General features: G+C 41.3%; 1 protein-coding gene across 1 annotated transcript in view; it reads left to right on the forward strand.

The window, feature by feature from the left end:
• Positions 1–19,994, forward strand: part of WDR11 (WD repeat domain 11) — an 85,513-nt gene that overhangs the window by 8,599 nt on the left and 56,920 nt on the right. Inside the window, exons 2-9 of the mRNA XM_063434716.1 lie at positions 207–318; positions 11,249–11,402; positions 12,333–12,506; positions 13,254–13,440; positions 14,822–14,987; positions 16,042–16,156; positions 18,028–18,226; positions 18,797–18,891. Coding sequence (XP_063290786.1) covers positions 207–318; positions 11,249–11,402; positions 12,333–12,506; positions 13,254–13,440; positions 14,822–14,987; positions 16,042–16,156; positions 18,028–18,226; positions 18,797–18,891 — 1,202 coding nt within the window. The remainder of the gene's footprint in view (positions 1–206; positions 319–11,248; positions 11,403–12,332; positions 12,507–13,253; positions 13,441–14,821; positions 14,988–16,041; positions 16,157–18,027; positions 18,227–18,796; positions 18,892–19,994) is intronic.

Consider the following 19,994-nt stretch of genomic DNA (forward strand, 5'->3'; position numbering starts at 1 on the left):
AAACGCCCTGTTTATTAGATATAGATATTAGATTTATTATACCAAACACAAAAGAGGGAGCCTGAGAGTACATAATTCTGAAAGATTTAATTCTAAAATTGTAAAGCTCTGCAAAATATTTTGGCGCTATATAAAATGCTGATAATAGTATTTTACATTTAACTTTTATTACATATTTTAACTTTTCTTTTTATTTTCCTTCCTAGGGGCTGCCAAGGGCTTATTGCATATGGATGTCACTCTCTGGTCCTTGTTGTAGACCCTAGTTCTGCCCAAACCCTTCAGGTCTTAGAGAAGCACAAAGCCAATGTTGTCAAGGTAAGTACCCATGTTCTATTGAATGTGATTACCTTGTTCTGTGAAGTCTGTATGAGGAATTTTTATTTTAACAGCCTCACTTCTGCAGCAGAACATAAAACCATCTGCCTGTGATGGCTGCACGCTGTGCCTGTAGTCCATCTTCTTGTTGTGTGTGAGGCTGACGGAGTGTTTTATTTTGCCTTTGCTGAACGCACGAGAATGTTGTGAGGATGGTTAAACGTTTCATCTTCTGTTTTCAGTTTTGCTCTTTGAGGGTAGTGTACAAAAGGTACAACTTCTTCCTTTCACTCTGTGACCCTGGGGGTTTAGATGTAGATTCAGTGAGCCGAGGCTTTTCTCCACATTCTGAACTTGCTTTGTTTAAATCTAATTAGTATGCTGCTGACAGGCACATTTTTCCTCCAAAAGAGATCTCCACAAACTCAAAGTAAACCAAAAGGAGCAACATTTTTTTTCCCTTCAGATTAGAGGCAGTGCTTATACCACAGGGATATCCAATCTGGAGGGAAAAAACAGGCAGGCAAATCTCCAAACATTTAAACCCTCCCCTAATTACCTCCTTTCCCATAAGTAGCAGCTCCTCCTGATCATACCCAGTTCTTTGCCTGCCTCCGGCAGGGGAGGTTAGACAGGAGGTTCTCCAGTAAGCAGGTGAGAAGGGCTGAGGCTCTGGGGGCACTGCTTCCTTGATGTCCGGGTAAGTAGCCTTTAACACGCCGGACGGCGTGGTCCCTCAAGTTTTATGTTGCCGTCTAATGCCGTGCCAGGTGCCGGTCTGACGAAGGACGCAGGCGTGCGTCGGCTGGGAAGTCCTGCGGTGGAACGCACACACAGGTTGCGTTGCGTTCCACTAGGGAGTCGCGGAGCGCTATGCGCATGCGCAATGCGAACCTTGATTCAGGCGCCAAATTTGAACTGGGCGTTCTCTTTGGTTTCAGGACTTATATGAGCATTTACCAGCAGCAACCTCTGTTTGCCAGGAGCTCTCAGATCGGTTGTAAAGAGTGTTATCTCACCTGCCCTCCAACACACTCTCAGGCCATTTAAGGTAAGACTGATTAAGTTTTTAATTAAATGGGTCCTAGCCTGAATCGATAAGGAGAAAAATTTGATTGTTTTCCCTTTTTTGTTTTCTCTTTTCAGTATGTCTAATCCGGAAAATTTGGATAAAGTTGCTGAAAAGGGGAAATGTTCATCTAAAGCCAAGCATTTAATCTGCTCTGTGTGTAGCCAACCTATGCCAGATGGTTATAAAAAGAAACTTTGCTCAGTGTGTTCTAAAGAAGCTTCAGAGGAAGCAAAAAGAACAGAAATGTCTACTTTCCTCAGCTGGTTGCAACATAGTATGCAGCAAACATTTGTGGATATGCAGTCGGCTGCATTACAGTCAGTCCAGGCCTCGGTTGCCCAAGATTCGCAAGTTGTAAAACATGCTAAGAAAAGACTGAGATCTTGGGAAGCTTCTGATACTAGTTCAGTAACTAGTGGTTCTGAGTATGAGGAAATTTCAGGTGGTGATTCTTCAGATGAGGAGTTTGCCTTCCCAGATGAAGCAATTGGGAAATTGATTAAAGAAGTGCAGTGCATTTTTGGAATTGAGGAAACAGGGAAAAAGTCCAAAGTGTTTCCTTTTCTCCCACAGATTAAGGAATTGATTTTAAAAGAGTGGAAATTCCCTAGTCACAAGCCGTTTCTGTCTAGACATTTTAAAACTCTTTTTTCCTTAGCATCGGAACAAGACTGTAAGCTGGATACGGTCCCTGTAGTGGACGTTCCTATTGCTCAAATCTCTAAGAAAACTACTTTACCGATTGGAGACACAAGCGGGCTCAAGGATGTCATGGACAAACGCATTGACTCCTCCTTAAAAAAGTTGTTCATATCTTCTGCAGCCCAAGCTAAAGCTTTGATTACGGGGTCATCTGTTGCCAAGGCCCAAAGACTTTGGTTGGAAGAACTAGAAAAAGTTTATACGGGAGAAACTAAGGAAGACCCGGTAAAGCTATTAAAGAATATCAGGATGGCATCTGATTTTTTGGTAGATGCGTCTGCAGAAAGCCTAAAAATTTCGGCCAAGAGTATAGGTACTTCAACAGTCGCCAGAAGAGCGCTTTGGCTCAAAAATTGGTCAGCAGATACAGCATCTAAGAATTCACTGTGTGACCTATCCTTTGAACCAGGAAGACTTTTTGGTTCAAAACTGGATGAATTGTTAAAACAGATGAAGGAAGGAAGGAAGGAAAGCTTTACCAGAATCATTTAAGAAGCAGTTTAGAAGACGTAAAGCGGAGTCGCTTCCCTCATTTAGAAGTTCCTTTCGTAGAAACTATTTCAGGGGTCAGCATAAAAAAGCCTTTGATTATAGGAAGAAGGAAAGATTTTCTGACAGAAGAAATAAAAAGTTATGACGCCAGGCCTGTGGGTGGAAGGCTGAGTCACTTCCTAGAGCACTGGAAAGGAACAACATCAGATCGCTGGGTTCTCACAGTGATAAAACACGGATACGCTCTAGAATTATCACAAGCCCCAATGGAAATGTTTCTATGTTCCGAGGTTCATTCTCTAGAGATGGAACTCTCTCTGATGCGAGAAGTATCGACTCTATTACTGAAAAGAGTGGTGGAAGAAGTTCCTCTCAAGGAAAGTTTTCGGGGCACCTATTCAAGACTTTTCTTGGTTCCAAAGCCAGATGGTTCGTTCAGACCCATTTTAGATCTAAAAGCCGTAAACAGGTGGATTATCAAAAAGAAGTTCCTCATGGAAACAATAAAGTCCGCTACTCTGCTTATTCATCCAAAAAGTTGGTTTGCGTCCCTGGATTTAAAAGATGCCCATCTTCATGTGCCCATAGCAGAATCCAGCAAAAGTCTTCTAAGGTTCGCTGTGTGCTGCCGATCAGTAATCAAACATTACCAGTTCAGAGCATTACCTTTCGGCCTGTCATCAGCACCCAGGGTCTTCACAAAGCTGCTAGTAGTCGTTTCAGCGTTTCTAAGAGGTATGGGCATCTCTGTCATTCCGTATTTGGACGACTGGCTGTTGATTGCAGAGTCCCAAGGTCAACTACAGCTAGACCTGGGGACAGCGATAGAATCGCTAGAAAAGCATGGCTGGCTAATAAATTTCAACAAATCGGAACTAGTGCCAGTTCAAAGGATCCAGTTCCTGGGTCTGATTTTGGATTCTATCGCAATGAAGATATTCCTGCCAGAAGAGAAGAAACTAAAAATCAAGCGATTAATTCGGAATCTCAGAAGAAAAATTGTGTTTTCAATCAGAGAAGCCATGGGCTTACTGGGTCTGTTTACAGCCTCAATCCCGGCAGTCGGTTGGGCAAAATCCAGAATGAGACCTCTACAAAGAAACATTCTGCAAGTCTGGAATCGACAGGAACTCGGCCTGGATGGGCTTATGAGGTTCAACAAGCTAACTTAGAGAAGTCTGCAGTGGTGGACATCTTCTCGATTCCTGCACGAGGGTCTGTCATTCCGGATGAAGTCCTTCACTATAATTACGACAGACGCCTCTGCCCTGGGCTGGGGGGCCCATCTGGGAGACATCAAGAAGCAGGGGTCCTGGCAAGAGAAGGATATGAAAAATTCCTCGAACTTCAGGGAATTAAAGGCCGTGTGGATGGCACTCTTGGCATTTCAGATGCTTATCAAAGATCGACATATTCAAATCCGCTCAGACAATCGAACGACAGTGGCATATTTGAACAGACAGGGAGGTACGAGATCAACAAAGTTAGAAAGCCTTTGTTCAATGATCATGCTGTGGTCAGAAGTGCACCTGATGTCAATTTCAGCAGTTCACATTTCAGGGAAATTCAATGTGGTGGCAGATGCCCTGAGCAGGCATCATTTGAAACAAGCAGATTGGTCCCTGTCATGCAGAACTTTCAAGTTCATCACAGACCGCTTCGGTGTTCCGGAGATAGATCTGATGGCTTCCAGAATGAACAGGAAGACAGGACGTTTTGAATCCCTAAATCCAACAGACAGGCCGGATATCATAGATGCCCTGTCAGTTCCATGGAAGTTCAACCTGGCTTATGCCTTTCCGCCAGTAGTGCTTATTCCCAGAATACTTCAAAAAGTAAGACTGGAAAGTGTACGTATTATCCTTATCCTTCCATGGTGGCCAAGAAGAAGTTGGTTCTCGGTTCTCCTGAATTTTCCAGGGGCCACATTTTGGAAGCTCCCACTTTCAAGAGAAATACTAGAGGACGCCATGGTGCCTCTGCCGACCCTTCGAAGATTACATTTGACGGCCTGGTTTCTGAACGCCAGATTCTAGAGAGCAACGGTCTGGATACTGAAGTGATAAAGATCCTGTTGGCAACTAACAAGGAATCTACTTCAAAGATCTACGCTAGAATTTGGAAGATATTCTGTCAGTGGTGTTGTAGATTTAAAGTCAACCCTGTTTCCGCATCCATCCAGAAGATTCTAAGTTTCCTTCAGATGGGATTTGCTAAAGGTCTTAAACCTGCTTCATTGAAATTGCAGGTTTCTGCTATCCGTTTCTTCTCCCTCAGATGCTTGGCCTCTAATATTCTGATTTCGAGGTTCTTCAGAGCTCTAACTCGTTTGGTGCCCTATGTTAGGGAAACCTATCCTCCCTGGGATCTTAACTTGGTTCTTTCAGCGCTTTGTGAGCCGCCCTTTGAACCATTGGAGGAAGCTTCCCTGAAGATTATTTCGTTAAAAACTGTCTTTTTGGTGGCTATTACATCAGCTAAAAGAATTTGTGAGATTCAAGCTCTTCGGGCGAATTTTCCTTTTTTAGTTTTCCATCAGGACAAGGTGGTTCTAAAGCTCGATCCTTCTTTTATACCTAAAGTTTTTTCGGTTTCGAACGTCAACCAGGAAGTGGTCTTACCGACTTTTTGTCAGAATCCATCTAATGCCTTGGAAAGCAAATTTCACTGCCTAGACGTAAAGAGATGTCTTTTACAATACCTAAAATCTACGGAATCCTTCAGGAAGGATAATAGTCTTTTTGTCCTATTCAGAGGCACTAGGAAAGGCATGAAGGTTTCGAAGAGTTCTCTGGCTAGATGGCTGAAGGATTGTATTCTGTTGGCTTATTCCAAGAATGGCATGGAACATCCAGGCCCTATAAAGGCCCACTCTACTAGAGCGGTTTCGACGTCTTGGGCTCTCCGAGCAGCTGCATCTCCCTCTCAGATTTGTTCGGCTGCTACTTGGTCCTCTCTCCATACTTTCTCAAGACACTACAAGTTGGACATACTGGCCTCGGAGGATGCTGCTTTTGGGCGCAAGGTGCTTCAAGCTGTAGTGAAATGAACCCGCCCTCAGGATCTGCTTTATTATATCCCTGTGGTATAAGCACTGCCTCTAATCTGAAGGGAAAAACATAAATTTTACTTACCGTAAATTTCTTTTTCCTGAAGATTAGAGGCAGTGCTACATTCCCGCCCCTTTTTTCTAATAAACTCAGTAATTTTGCAGCTATTTGGCTTATGTATTTTCTGGGTATGATCAGGAGGAGCTGCTACTTATGGGAAAGGAGGTAATTAGGGGAGGGTTTAAATGTTTGGAGATTTGCCTGCCTGTTTTTTCCCTCCAGATTGGATATCCCTGTGGTATAAGCACTGCCTCTAATCTTCAGGAAAAAGAAATTTACGGTAAGTAAAATTTATGTTTTTCCCATTACCTTTCTTATTCTTTCTAAATCTGACACTTCTAACCTTTTGTAAAATAATATTTTAAAGGGAAGCATAAAGTTAGGCTTAAGTCTGTCACTGTGTGATGTCAAGTGTCCCAGTGACATTTCTTTATCTATAGACTTGTTTTCTTTATGCGACAGGTTGTCTTTAAATCAGAATTGCCACTTCAGAGGTAAAAAAAAGTAACATTAAAGGTTAGCTATTATAACTATGCTTTAAGCATCTCAGATCCTCCCGCCTTCTCCTCTTACTGCATCAGAACTTGCGTTGCATTTCGAAATTAAAATAACTATCATTAGAGCATCCTTCCCTACCCAGGGTCCACCTCCATCAACTCCAGCACCCTGTCTTCCTTTGCCACGATATCTGGTAATGACCTCCTCAGAATCTTCAAATAATCCAAACTTGCCACCTCCTCAACTGAGCCTATACCACACCCTGTCTTGGCTCCCCTGCTCCTGATCATGAATGTTAATTCATTTACCTATCTGCCGCAATACAGATTGACTAACTGTCTCTTCTGCTATTTAAACTGGTTTTAACATTTAGCAGCCAGGCTCTCAACGCAGTAACTATGAAGGAAGTGTATCAAACCGTTGTGATCAGAAAGACCATTCAAGTTGTAAAAGGAATGTTCCTGCTTATTCCAATGGTTTCCATGGCAATTGCTCAACTATTCAAACTTTGCACCACATTTCTGACCACAACACTGATAGACCTCTCTCTACGCTTCAGCGTTTGAAGCTTCATTGGTAAGTGATGTAACTATGAAAAGGTAGCTTGGTTGTCTGCCCATGTAGGAATCAGTTTCTGGAACTGGAAGTCTGTTTGACCCCAGATTTCCCTTGGTTCACCATTTGAAGGTAAATAAAAATAATTTTATTTTCTGCCAGCCAAAAGGTAGTAGATAATTATGGGAAATGTAATCCAAAAATATTCTGAGGACAAAAGTTACACATTGATGTTTTGTTGCATGTTTTATTCATATAGTATAGATATTATGTACTATTTTAAAACCCTGCCAGGTTTTGACCGTTGTCCCTTCTCTCTTGCTCCTCTAGCCACCTAATCTAGGTTCTGGTCTGCTCACTCGACTGAAACAGCTCTCCTCTCTGTCCATAACTTCCTCACAGAAGCACAACACTCTAAACCAGGGGTAGGCAACCTTGTACACTCCAGATGTGATTGATTATATCTCCCCTGTTGTTTTGCCAGCATTATGACTGTACTAGCATTATGGGAGATGTAGTTCACAGCATCTGGATTGCCAACGGTTGCCTACTCCTGCTCTAATCTCTTGTCCATCTTCATCCTTGATTTATCCACTGCAATTGACACTGCTCACCGTTCACCTCTTCTACTTCCTTTTACTTGGTCTTCCACTACGCTCCATTACGCCGCTTCAACAAATCTAACATGCTACTACGAGCAGACTTCTTAACCTGTCCCATTCTTCTCATGCCTAAGCCCTTCTTTAGAACTTAACTGGCTTCCGGTACGCCAGCATCTCTCTTCAAATGCCTTACTCTCGTGTTGAAATCCCTGTGTTCTTTTTCTCCTCACTATTTTCCTGCTACACCTCAACCGTCCTCCCCGCACCTTCTACTCTACTACTCTTACCTGACTCCCGTACCAGTAAGCCCCCTTGTGATACAGCTCATTTTCTTAATTAACTGGTTTTGGTGTATAGATCATGCCCCTTCAGTCTTACTGCTTAATTCTCTGCCATTAAAGAGTTAACCCACTTTGTTTTTGCAATCCTAGCTACACCTCCCAAGTCTGAGGCTCATGTGGCCTTTCCACACACTTCCTGATAAAGAGTTGAAATATTTTATCACCCTTATTATAGAGTCCTAACCTCAACATCTGAGGAAAGGGATTTAGGGGTGATTATTTCTGATGACTTAAAGGTAGGCAGACAATGTAATAGAGCAGCAGGAAATGCTAGCAGAATGCTTGGTTGTATAGGGAGAGGTATTAGCAGTAGAAAGAGGGAAGTGCTCATGCCATTGTACAGAACACTGGTGAGACCTCACTTGGAGTACTGTACGCAATACTGGAGAACGTATCTCCAGAAGGATATTGATACTTCAGAGAGAGTTCAGAGAAACTGGTTCATGGATTGCAGGATAAAACTTACCAGGAAAGGTTAAAGGAACTTAACATGTATAGCTTGGAGGAAAGACGAGACAGGGGAGATCTGATAGAAACATTTAAATACATAAAGGAAATCAACACAGTAAAGGAGGAGACTATATTTAAAAGAAGAAAAACTACCACAACAAGAGGACATAGTCTTAAATTAGAGGGTCAAAGGTTTAAAAATATCAGGAAGGGGGGGCGGAGTCTGACCGCTTAACGAAGCAGACGTGTGGAACTTGAGCTCCTGCTAAACGGGCTAACATCAGCGCACAATCGATGGCTAAACAGCCCAAGGACCTGCCAGGGTGCATCACCCACATCGGACTCACAGACTGAAACTGCAGATGAGTTCCCCAGACGCACCGCCTGCAGGGTCGCTGACAGTCCGAGGCACACCAAAGATGGCCGCTCGGCAAGGGCCAGGGGCAAAGGGCACATGTCCTCAACCATACACTCACCCCATGGATACCTTTGATTCACTCTGCTTGAACTTCTGGTCCATACTCCGCCACCATGGCATGCCGCACCGCCGAGCAGCCAGACTGGTCGCCTTGTGGATCCGCCCGACAACTCGCCGGCGCCATTTCAGGTATCCACTCCAGTCATTCACAGTAACCACGCGGCCGGGCCGGCGCCAAAACCCGCCGCGCAGAAAAAGCGACATTATACCACCCAAGCGCATATACTAACCCCTACATAAGCTGGAGCCGGGCCAACGAATATCCCCTACAACCACACCACTTGCCTAAACGCAGAGGTCCAGACCAGAAGGGCACAAATCTATGCCATGAGGGTATGGCGGATCGCCGCAATGCGGACCAAAAGGAAGCTTGCCGCACAAATACAGCAGCTGGATTCCAGCCAAGAGGCCCCACCGACAAGATCTATGCCAACGGGACTCAAATCATTACAGCAAGAGGCATAGGCTAAGGCGCCCACCGCATTGCTTCACAGCCGACAGGCCCTGCTCTGAACTGTAGGATCGGGACTCTGGCTGCTGATATGCAAGCCTGGTTAACCAGGGCACCCTGCTCATGAATACCATAAGGAGATGTTGTTGTATATAATGCTTAATCTTGACTAACATTTGACACAGCTACAGCTGACAAATAAGTTGCCGAAAAATTTTTCTACACCTCACACACACACACTAGGCTTTAGTGCAGGACACCAGCTCACCCAACATAGGCTGACTCAAGCAAAACAAAAGCCAATAGACAGATACTTGTTAGGCTCAGCAGCGGTTCAGATATGTCCTATTATTTTCTCAGTTTCTCGACACAATATACTCTTTATTTTCACATGTTTAAACTCATTGTTGCTACCACGTGTTCCCTGTGGTTTCACGCCCAGTTAAAGCTAGAAATAGCATAACCATTTTAATGTCCAGTTAGACAAGGTCTAGACGTGACCAAATAGCGAGTAAACAGCAGAGGCTGCAGAGATCGACAACCATTTTAAACTATGACACATAGGCTGTGTATGCAACCAGGTCTCTCTAAATAACTAAAAATGTACTGTTTTTCATGCTGCACAACTGCTATACAATGATTAATGCTACGCCATGTCTTTCTACATAACTAAAAACTGTACACTGTTTTTCATGCCACACAACTACTATACAATGTTTAATGCTGCAAAGGAACCTGCTGTTGTGGCAGTGCATCCCTGCATGTCTAAGCTGTGTACGAATAAAATAAAGAATTAAAAAAAAAAAAAAAATCAGGAAGTATTACTTTACTGAGAGGGTAGTGGATGCATGGAATAGCCTTCCAGCGGAAGTGGTAGAGGTTAACACAGTAAAAGAGTTTAAGCATGCGTGGGATAGGCATAAGGCTATCCTAGCTATAAGATAAGGCTAGGGGCTAACGATAGTATTTTAAAAAATTGGGCAGACTAGATGGGCCGAATGGTTCTTATCTGCCATCACATTCTATGTATATTGCACAGTGTCTTTAATTTAGAAAGCCTCTGTGTTTGATTAAAGGGACACTATAGTCACCTAAACAACTTTAGCTTAGTGAAGCAGTTTTGGTGTGTAGATCATGCCTCTCAGGTTTCCGTGCTCAATCTACTACCATTTTCTGTTTATAAAGCACTTGCTACACCTTCCCTGGCTCTGATTGACATGACCTGCATGGAAAAAAAAAACTGGTTTCACTTTCAATCAGATGTAATTTACCTTACACAATTTTATCTCTTGCTCTGTAAATGTAACTTTAATCACATACAGGAGGCTCTTGCAGGGTCTAGCAAGCTATTAACATAGCAGGAGATACGAAAATCTAAATTAAACAGAACTTGCAATAAAGGAAAGATAAAAATTAGATGACTTTTTACAGGAAGTGTTTAGGAAGGCTGTGCAAGTCACATGCAGGGAGGTGTGACTAGGGTTCATAAACAAAGTGATTTAACTCCTAAATGGCAGATAATTGAGCACTGAGACTGCAGTGGCATGATCTATACACCAGCACTGTTTCATTAAGCTAAAGTTGTTTTGGTGACTATAGTGTCCCTTTAACCCCTTAAGGACACATGACATGTGTGACATGTCATGATTCCCTTTTATTCCAGAAGTTTGGGCCTTAAGGGGTTAAAGGGACACTTTAATGATTAACTGAAGAACCTCTAAGGAAACACACTGTACTGTAAAGAATAACCCCTTTTTCAGGGAGGCTGTGTGGGTAGGGCAGCATAAATAGTGATTTAACTCCTAAGTGGCACAGAATTGAGCAGTTATATTGGTGCCTATGGTATATCTTTAATATAACTAATATTTCTAAATCTGTTATTCTGTTAAAAAAAAAAAAAAAAAAAAGATAAACTGACTTGTGCAACTTCTTCTGTCTTCATTTTTTTACTGTTGTCATTTGGACATGTTGACTTGCATAGTTTTAACTGATTGTACCAGACTGCTATGAATCACACTGCAGTTTCCAAAGCTCTAGCACAGGGAGCACATACCTAGAACTTCAACTATTAATAGGAAGATAATATCTAGAATTGTCTTTATAACCTGGTTCTAGAGTCTGAGTTGCTAGCCATGAGATGGACAGCAATATAGTTAAACACTCTGATTTCTTTCCGCAGGTAAAATGGGCCAGAGAGAATTATCACCACAACCTGGGCTCCCCGTATGCCCTGCGTTTGGCATCAGCTGATTCCAGTGGGAAGATTGTTGTGTGGGATGTGATGTCAGGCACAACAAGATGTGAAATACAAGAACACTCAAAGCCCATCCATGGTAAGGAGCAACCAGGCACCTGAGATGTTTGTGTTTGTGGGGGTGTTATATATATTATTATTATTATTGGTATTTATATAGCGCCAAACTAATTCCACAGCGCTTTACCATATTATAAAAGGGACGGGAAATTTACAATACATGATACAATTACACAGTTACATAGGAACAATAGGTATATGAGGACCTTGCTCAAACGAGCTTACAGTCTAGATGAGGTGGGGTACAAATACACAACAAGGCAGCAAGGGTGACAGCCACCAAACAAGATGGAAAAGTAGCATAACTAGAGTTGAGAGTGGAGTATGGCTCTTTAGGAGAGCAAGAGATAGACTTGGGTAAGTATAGATAAGTTACTCTGGGAGTCCATAAGCATTTCTGAACAGATGTGTTTTCAGGCCCTTCTTAAACAATTGAAGACTAGGGGAGAGTCTGATGGGGGTAGGCAGGCTGCAAGAGCAGTCTGCAAGAGCGGGTTAGCAGTAAGGGTGCGAGCAGCGGACAGGAGAAGATCACCGGCAGAGCGGAGAGACCGAGAAGGGACATATCTACGAATCAGTGAAGAAATGTAGGGGCTAGAGTTGGTTAGAGCTTTATAGGTAAGGGTTAGTATTTGAATTGACACCTATATGATACAGGGAGCCAGTGTAAGGATCGGCAGAGTGGTGAGATATGGGAGGAACGAAGGGTTGGAAAGATCAGCCTGACGGCAGCATTCATTACCAATTTTCGCGGGGCAGTTCGGCTTTTGGGGAGACCAACTAGGAGAAAATTACATTAATAAATGCGAGAGATTACCAGAGCATGAACAAGCTCCTTGGCAGCATCTTGCGTGAGAAAGGGGCGGATGCGGGTAATATTTTTAAGGTGGAATTGACACCTTACAATTGTAAGCTACATATTAAACGTCACTTTACACTTTTTCTGTAGATATGCAGTGGCTCTGGAGTCAAGACGCATCTCGTGACCTGTTGCTGGCCGTGCACCCTCCCAACCTCATTGTGCTTTGGAATGCAGACACTGGCACCAAATTGTGGAAAAAAAGCTACGCGGAAAACATTCTGAGTTTTTCCTTCAACCCTTTCCAGCCCTCGCAACTTGCATGTGAGTGTCAGAAACCCATAAAGGGGTATTAATGATCACACTAATATTAGCCCTTTATAAAACCATAGTAAATCCTCATCTTGAATATGTGGTGCAAGTTAGGGGCTAGTTTGAAATAAAGATATTAAAAGTGCAGGCTTCAAATGAACAAGAGGATGAAAGGTTTCTGCTAATAAGGCTAGTTAAAAGGGTATATCATAGACTTGTACATATATCGTAAATACAGGGTCAGTCTTTACCTAAAGTGTTTTCTTTGTGGGATGCTATACAGATTGGGGGGGCAATATATGGGTTTTTATTAGGTTGTTTTTTAAAATAATAATCAACAATATACTAGTTGATGTTTTGGGTAACAGCTTATTGATCCTGGGAGATGTCTGGTTGCCCTTTTAGATATGGTAGAACTGGGTCTTTCACCTTCTTTTCATTCAGCCACAGAAACAGATGTGTAGAAGGTTAAAATTTATGGATTTGAGTCTCTTTTTTTTTTTTTTTTAAATCTACTTTACTTTTTGACATGGATCTCTTGTCACTGTACACATGTGAAGTGGTTATATGATTAATTAAATCAGTGATACCTAACCCAGTTCTCTAGGGAGCTTACAGTCCTGGTTAGGAACAGAATTAGGAAATCTCTCAATTCAATCTGACTATTGGTGCCCTTTATTCTGTTGGAAAACCTCTGGTTTAGAGATTTAACAGAAAAGTTGTTTCACAACGTCTTCTATTTGCAATCTCTTTTCACAGTGCTCACCAGTGAGGGCATTGTGTTTGTCTCTGACTTTTCCCCGTCCAAACCACCCACTAGCACAGGACGGAAGGTGTATATCTCCAGCCCTCATGCCAGCCCTATTCATACCAAACCTGCTACTGCAACCGGTGCCAAGAAGGCTCTCAACAAAGTTAAGATTCTTATCACCAACGAGAAGCCCAGGTGAGTGTTTAGAACAGGTAACCGTGCGTATACGCGCATATAATAATTTATTATAAGATTCCGTAGCAGGAATGTGGCATAATGCAACAACCTCACAGATCAGTTATGTTTTATGGTAATGTTCTATGTCAGAAACCATTTGACAGTACTGAAGAACACACGTCTGGCAGTCCAAAAGTTCTTTATTTTAGCAATAACATGGCTTGGCAACAATATTCCTATAAAAATATGTTTATCAGGCCTGAAACATTAATGAGTAGATTGAAAGTCAAGGTGTTAGAGATATTTAAAATGTTTTTTTTTTGTCCAAAAAGTAGATTGTTCTCTACACCTGTCATGGTAGACAAAACGTTGCCTAAAATAAAAGTACATTACATTTCATCTTTAAATTGTGCGAGCGGAATTGCAGAATTGTATAATCTATAAACTATATAAATAAATTATAGACCTTTATGTCAAGTATTGAGTGAAAGACAGGAAAACTGATGATTTTCTTGCTCCTTGTCACAGCAACTGCATTTGCTTGGTTTGTTTCCCCATCCGATATGTTCTATGTTCTTGCACTGCTGAGTGATTAATGTATTTTTTTAAAAAGGAATACTTAAAAAAATAAATAAAAAAAAAATACATTTATTTTTTAGAGGTTGGTTCGTTCATTTTTCTTGTTTAAATTCAGCCATGCCCACATCCCGACCCATTCCCTCTTCACACACACTTTAATTCGAAAATACTTTACCTTTTTTCAACAAGTCCATTCTTCTTTGCTCTGTCCCTGAGAACATACTGGTGAAGCATTGAGGACCTTGGGCACATTTATGGCAGTTGCCACTTTATGCCAATACAATGCTTCTCTATGAGACGTGCTCACTACGGTTTGCATGCAGCGAGTGTGAGGATAGAAAAGCTTTTATAAAATGAAATAAGATGATGGATAGCAAGTTAACTCTTAAAGCACTTGAGCCAGCTGGACTGACTCTTAATTATTTTAAACTGAATTAAACCAGCGGTGAATATCTATGCTGTCTTTGCCATCTACAAGCTTCTACTGCTCTATAATTATGATACCAAAACATTTTTATGATACTGAGCCATAAATAACATTACTAATGATGCCGGAGAGTGCAACTCAACTGTTCATGGAACTACGGTATCTGCCCCATCTAGAAACCTCAACTTGTACATGAGACACATTTGTACTTTTTGATAAACCCAGATTAAGTTGCAGAGTCTTATTATTTTTTTTTTTTAGGATCTCATTCTTGGCTTTTTTTCCGCTGTATTGCATGATAATGCATTATATAATGAGAGCTATAAGGGCCTGTTAAGGTGTACGCCTTTTTGTGATCAGATTCTAATACTGTGTGTGTTTACTTTCTTGCAGTGCGGAGGCTGTGACCCTTAATGAATGCTTGCAGCTCTCTTACATGCCTTCGAAGCGAAACCACATGCTACTTCTTTACCCACGAGAGATCCTGATCTTGGACCTGGAGGTCAATCAGACTGTTGGAGTTGTAGCCATCGAAAGGACAGGTGTCCCTTTCCTGCAGGTAGAAACACTTTCATGTACATTTTTCTTTACCACGACATTATATAAATTAAGGGAGCCATTTTTAAACAAAGGCACTGCATTAGAGGATTTGCAGGATTGACCGGGAGTACATGATTCACAGGATGTTACTGTAATTTTTCATTGCTGGGGGTGGTGAGAATACGAATGTCTGTGTTCCTTACCACCAGTGTACATATGGCTAATACAGCTCCTTTACACACTACTCATTGTGCAAAAATAGAAAGCTATGTGAGATTCACAGGGGTCCAAAGTCATGGTCCGCTTCTAAATAACTCTCATTGATATTTCTCTAGAAGAGCATAAATGTATATATGATGTATGGTTACCCAATTCCATCACAGTCTTTAGATCTTTTCAGACCATTTTGTATATGTTTCAAAACAAAAACCTGCTGTACCTATCATGTTAAGTTATGCAGTCTACCTCCACACACACACATACAGACCCGTATTGATGTCTGGGAATACAGTTAAGATGTTCTGCAATTAATCCTATTGATATATGTCGGTATCTCTGTATAAAGATTTTTCAGAAATGCTTAGTCTACTCAAACAGGATTTCTCATGTTAAACTTTGCATTGGATTGTGAGATCCTGGACATCCTAAAAGACTTGCCTAGGTGTTGTCCTATCTTCTAGTCTAGAGCTTTCATAGGGTATCAGTGTCCAGAGATGAAGTTATTTTCTGGGTGTAGATTCTAGCACCCTGCCACCTTTTAACACTAAATGCTACTGCCTGTCCTAGTAGAGAGTTGAATTTACAGCCAACTTGACCGCAAACTCTGCTGCTGCTTGATCCTAGAGGGTTCAGGTGAACTTTAATGTTCAACTTCTATTCAATATATATACATGCCCCATGAAGTAAAGTCCAACGAACTTTCAACTCAATTCACTTTAGTGATTACCTAGTTGAGTATTGTCACAATTTCCTGCAGCTATCATTCTAAAGGCATGATCTGGGGTTTACTTGATTAGCCTCCATTAGTGTTTTGATGGCTGTTATTTGAATGTCTCTGCTCTATTACTACCCAGGTGACCCCATGCTTTCAGAGGGATGTGCTTTTCTGTCTCCATGAGAATGGCTGCATTTCTATGCGTGTTGGTCGGCAAACTTGTGGGAGTTCAGGGGCACCAAACGAGGAGACAGGTAAGGTTGTTAATATATCTGCTGCTGGTAAACCATTATACCAAGGGTCACAAAATGGCTCAATTGTTTATAAAGTGTTGCAGAGTTGATCTGCAACTGTTACTAAATATGTCGTAAAGTATATGTACTATTGTTATTTCAAATAAGAAGCAATACAAAATACACAGAGAGAGTCTACTGTCAATTTACCAACAAGGGTATACACTAAGGGGAGAATTCAAATTTAAGGTCAAATGGATTAAATGGAACCGTAGTCTCACGGGATTCCACATAGACATCAATGTTGTAATCTGGGTCATGTCGTGTGGCCCTGGCAGATCAGGCACCAGGAACTGAAGATAGTCCAGTGGGTGCAGATGGCAGCGGTTGCGAGGGTCAGCTTCAGGTACCCTTCTCTGTACCCCATGGCCAATGGACACCGAGTGATGAAGTCACCATCGGGGATCTTTGCAAATTATGTGAAGACACCAGAAGAAGAATAGAAAGAGCTGCTTTACACTTTAAATTCACTTTGAAATACGATCAATTCTCACTTTAGTTAAAAACCCTGCATGAGTGACAATGTAGATCCATCTACTTTCACTATGTCAGATGTTACTAGGCAGATCCATTACCAGTATACCTGGTGTAGACCTACTTTTCTGAGACTGGATCTACATTTGTAGCGATATGATAAAGCATACCTATTACAGTTATTCTAGATATATACAAGTAGATCAGTTATTGTTAAATCATGTAGAACTACTAGTGCCCTAATAAAGGGCTTCATAAACAATGATTTGTAAGACAAGGGCTGGAGATTAGCCAAATCAGTCTAGCTAGAATAAATTGGTCAACTAAACTAACTGGGAACGCCAAAACACAGGCACTTTACACATTTTGTTTTGTAGGCAATCCTCGATTCACAAATTGTCCAATGAGTCTTTTTAATTTGAGTGACCCTCTTGCCATGACTTGAGTTTGTGAATAAAGGTATGATTCTTTACTAGCAGAGGGATCTGGCTACTTTTCTGATTCTTGGATTTATACCAACTGTTACAAAGTAACTCTGCTGACGTTCGACAAAGTGTTACCAAGTCTATGCCCTGACCAACTCTGCAAAGTAGAAAGTTCTCCCCCACTGTTTACTATTACTGCCATGTGACTGGCAATCAGCTGTTTGGCATCAAGATTAATTGTCTACCCTAATACCATTACTTGCAATGCTTTAAAACCATGGTAACTAAGACAGCCATCTGAAAATCTGCAAAATTGTCTAAAAAGAAAGGGCATCCGCATTAATTTTATACAGTGGAACAGCTGTTGGGGTGTCAGACATCGGCATGGAATGAGTTGAGCACAAATGGTTTCTATGCAGAATTAATGAACGAACTGGGTACCCTGCAGATCATGGTCTCATTCGCAACACTACATCTGCAGATTCTGAAATACCAGTATCCTCCCTGGAGATTCGAATTGTTCTTCACCAAATCCTGAGTTCACAAATCATTTTGATCTTGGGAATTTTTTTGTTTTAGCATTTCATACAAGGGGAAGAATCTGCTGTGCCTGTAGAAAAATAGCGATAGTGACTTTTTTTTATTTTTTTATTAAACCATCGTAAATGAAAGCTTAGGGCACAATTCGTTTTTGATATTCTTTGGAAACGCTCAAACAGCGGATTTACATTTATTTATATGTTGGCTGTAAAAAAAGGCAAGCTCTATTGTGTTCCAAGCACTTCACACTAAATGAATCCCAGTGGATATTGTAAATAACACTGTTTATCATACCCCACAAGGATTTGGAATATGAATACCGCAAATTCTATGATTTGTCCCAGAGGAAACCAAATGCTATTTACAAACAAATCACATAATTTGTCTCCTCAGACTCTGATGCTGTGCCAGAGATGACTTATGATCTTCGCTGCCAGTGTGACGCCTTCCGAGTCACTAAGACCGTCCGTCCGTACAGCATAGCATGCAGTACCATCAATGAGAATGCCATCGCCCTAATAATCAGTGATGGCCGAGTTATGATCTGGGAGCTGAAATCAGGTGTATTGGGAAGAAAGAATCTTAATGCTGGGTAATAATTTATGCTCTTTGATATTCATGGACTGTGTATCATCTGTGACTCAATCACTTTTTTGTTTTCTGAAGATCACCTCCAAATCTAAACTTTACAAACCTATATTATGTAGCATTTACACTTGGTCACCATGTAGATTAGCCTGATACGGCTAATCCTGTATTGCCTGTTGTTTATTACAGAGTTGCTTTCCCTTCTGCAGCCAATGTCTCTGCTGTTCTTTGTATCGGATAACACAGACACTTTGCTTGAGATGCCTGCACTGTTAAACTAGTAGCCACAGACTGGCCTTACTAAATTCATTCACTACAACAGGCTGAGTGTGATTGTGTTTGTGATCTAAGGTGAAGACCAAACAGCCAAGCATGCAGGAACTACCATGGTTTTTGTCAGAGGTGTGAAGGGAGAGTGCCAATTCTCCATTAATATATACGGACTAATACTTTATCATATATGATTTAATTAAACATCTCGCCCATCACTGAGATGGAAGTGTTTGAGTTTATGTGGTGATGTAGGCATTAATTCTACTAATGTGTTGTCTTCTCTTTTCCCCTATTGCTTCAGGTCTTGTGCTTTATATGCCCCATCTTCATTCTGCGGTAAGCCGGTGGATCCTGCCCAAAGAAAACTTCCAGATCTCTCTCTGGACAGTATGATTGGTAAGACACAGAATGACTACTAATTAGATAGATACACAGTATTCCTAATCTGCAACATGTTTGACACTCTTTCTCTGGTGTAAAGTGACTTCTAGTTAACTGGTGACTGGCCTATTTTTATCTATTTATTGTATAGTATTTATTTTACTTATTGTTCCACTCAGTTATAGATTTAATGCTGTGCATGTTTCCTACAACTGAGAAAACAAACTTTTAAATTTTAAAGGAACATTCTAATGTTAAAAATATATTTTTAATGTTGGAATGTTTCTTTTTTTGTTTTGTTTAGATAGCGCACCTGGAGAGATTAAGGCAATTAAACTTACCTGTAATCCAATGCAGGGATAGCCTCCATTCTGCAATGTGATCCGCTTACTGTGAAATCATCCATCGTGATCATGTCAGACACTTCTCTCATAGAAGCATTCAGGACCTACAGTGCATGCGCAGTAGTCAGTGCACTCCACAAATCCAGTAATAGAAGCATTGAAACCAAGCACATTAGCCTCGTTAGGCATGATCATGCTGTGTTTGACATTTTGAAAATCAAAACTATAGCATGCAATAAAAATACAAGACTCCCAACTGTCCTGCTTTTGTCCTGTATCCAGTGACACCAGGGAACTGTCCCCGGTAAGCTCCCCGGCCAGTGCATCATTAGATAGCTACATGTGGAGACAATACATGTAGTTCGGGAGCGTCCGGGTTGCTGTCTGCTAACCTGACGTGCTTGATGGTTCTTCAGTGGGTGGGCACACCAACATCCCAGGTGGGCACACCCATTGTGGGTGTCGCTATTGATGCAACTTGCATAACTGGCAATACCCTCTTGAACACTAAGCCACTTGTTCCGATTTCATAACTCTGTCTTGTAAGGTATTCCAAAATTTATCAAACGTGTTAACGTTGTATTGGTGCCCAGAGAACATTAACTTTAAAACAAAACACTTGTCATAATTCTAGAAAAATATATATATAGTTAAAGAGACATATATCTTAAAATATTGCCATTGTATTAAAATCGGTATAAATGTTTAGAGCCAAAACTCCCTCTCCGGCTACTCTGGGTAGATTAAGATGCTTTCTTCATGGTTTGACTGTAC

The sequence above is a fragment of the Pelobates fuscus genome, chromosome 10, assembly GCF_036172605.1.
Source record: "Pelobates fuscus isolate aPelFus1 chromosome 10, aPelFus1.pri, whole genome shotgun sequence".
Classification (NCBI taxonomy): Eukaryota; Metazoa; Chordata; class Amphibia; order Anura; family Pelobatidae; genus Pelobates; species Pelobates fuscus.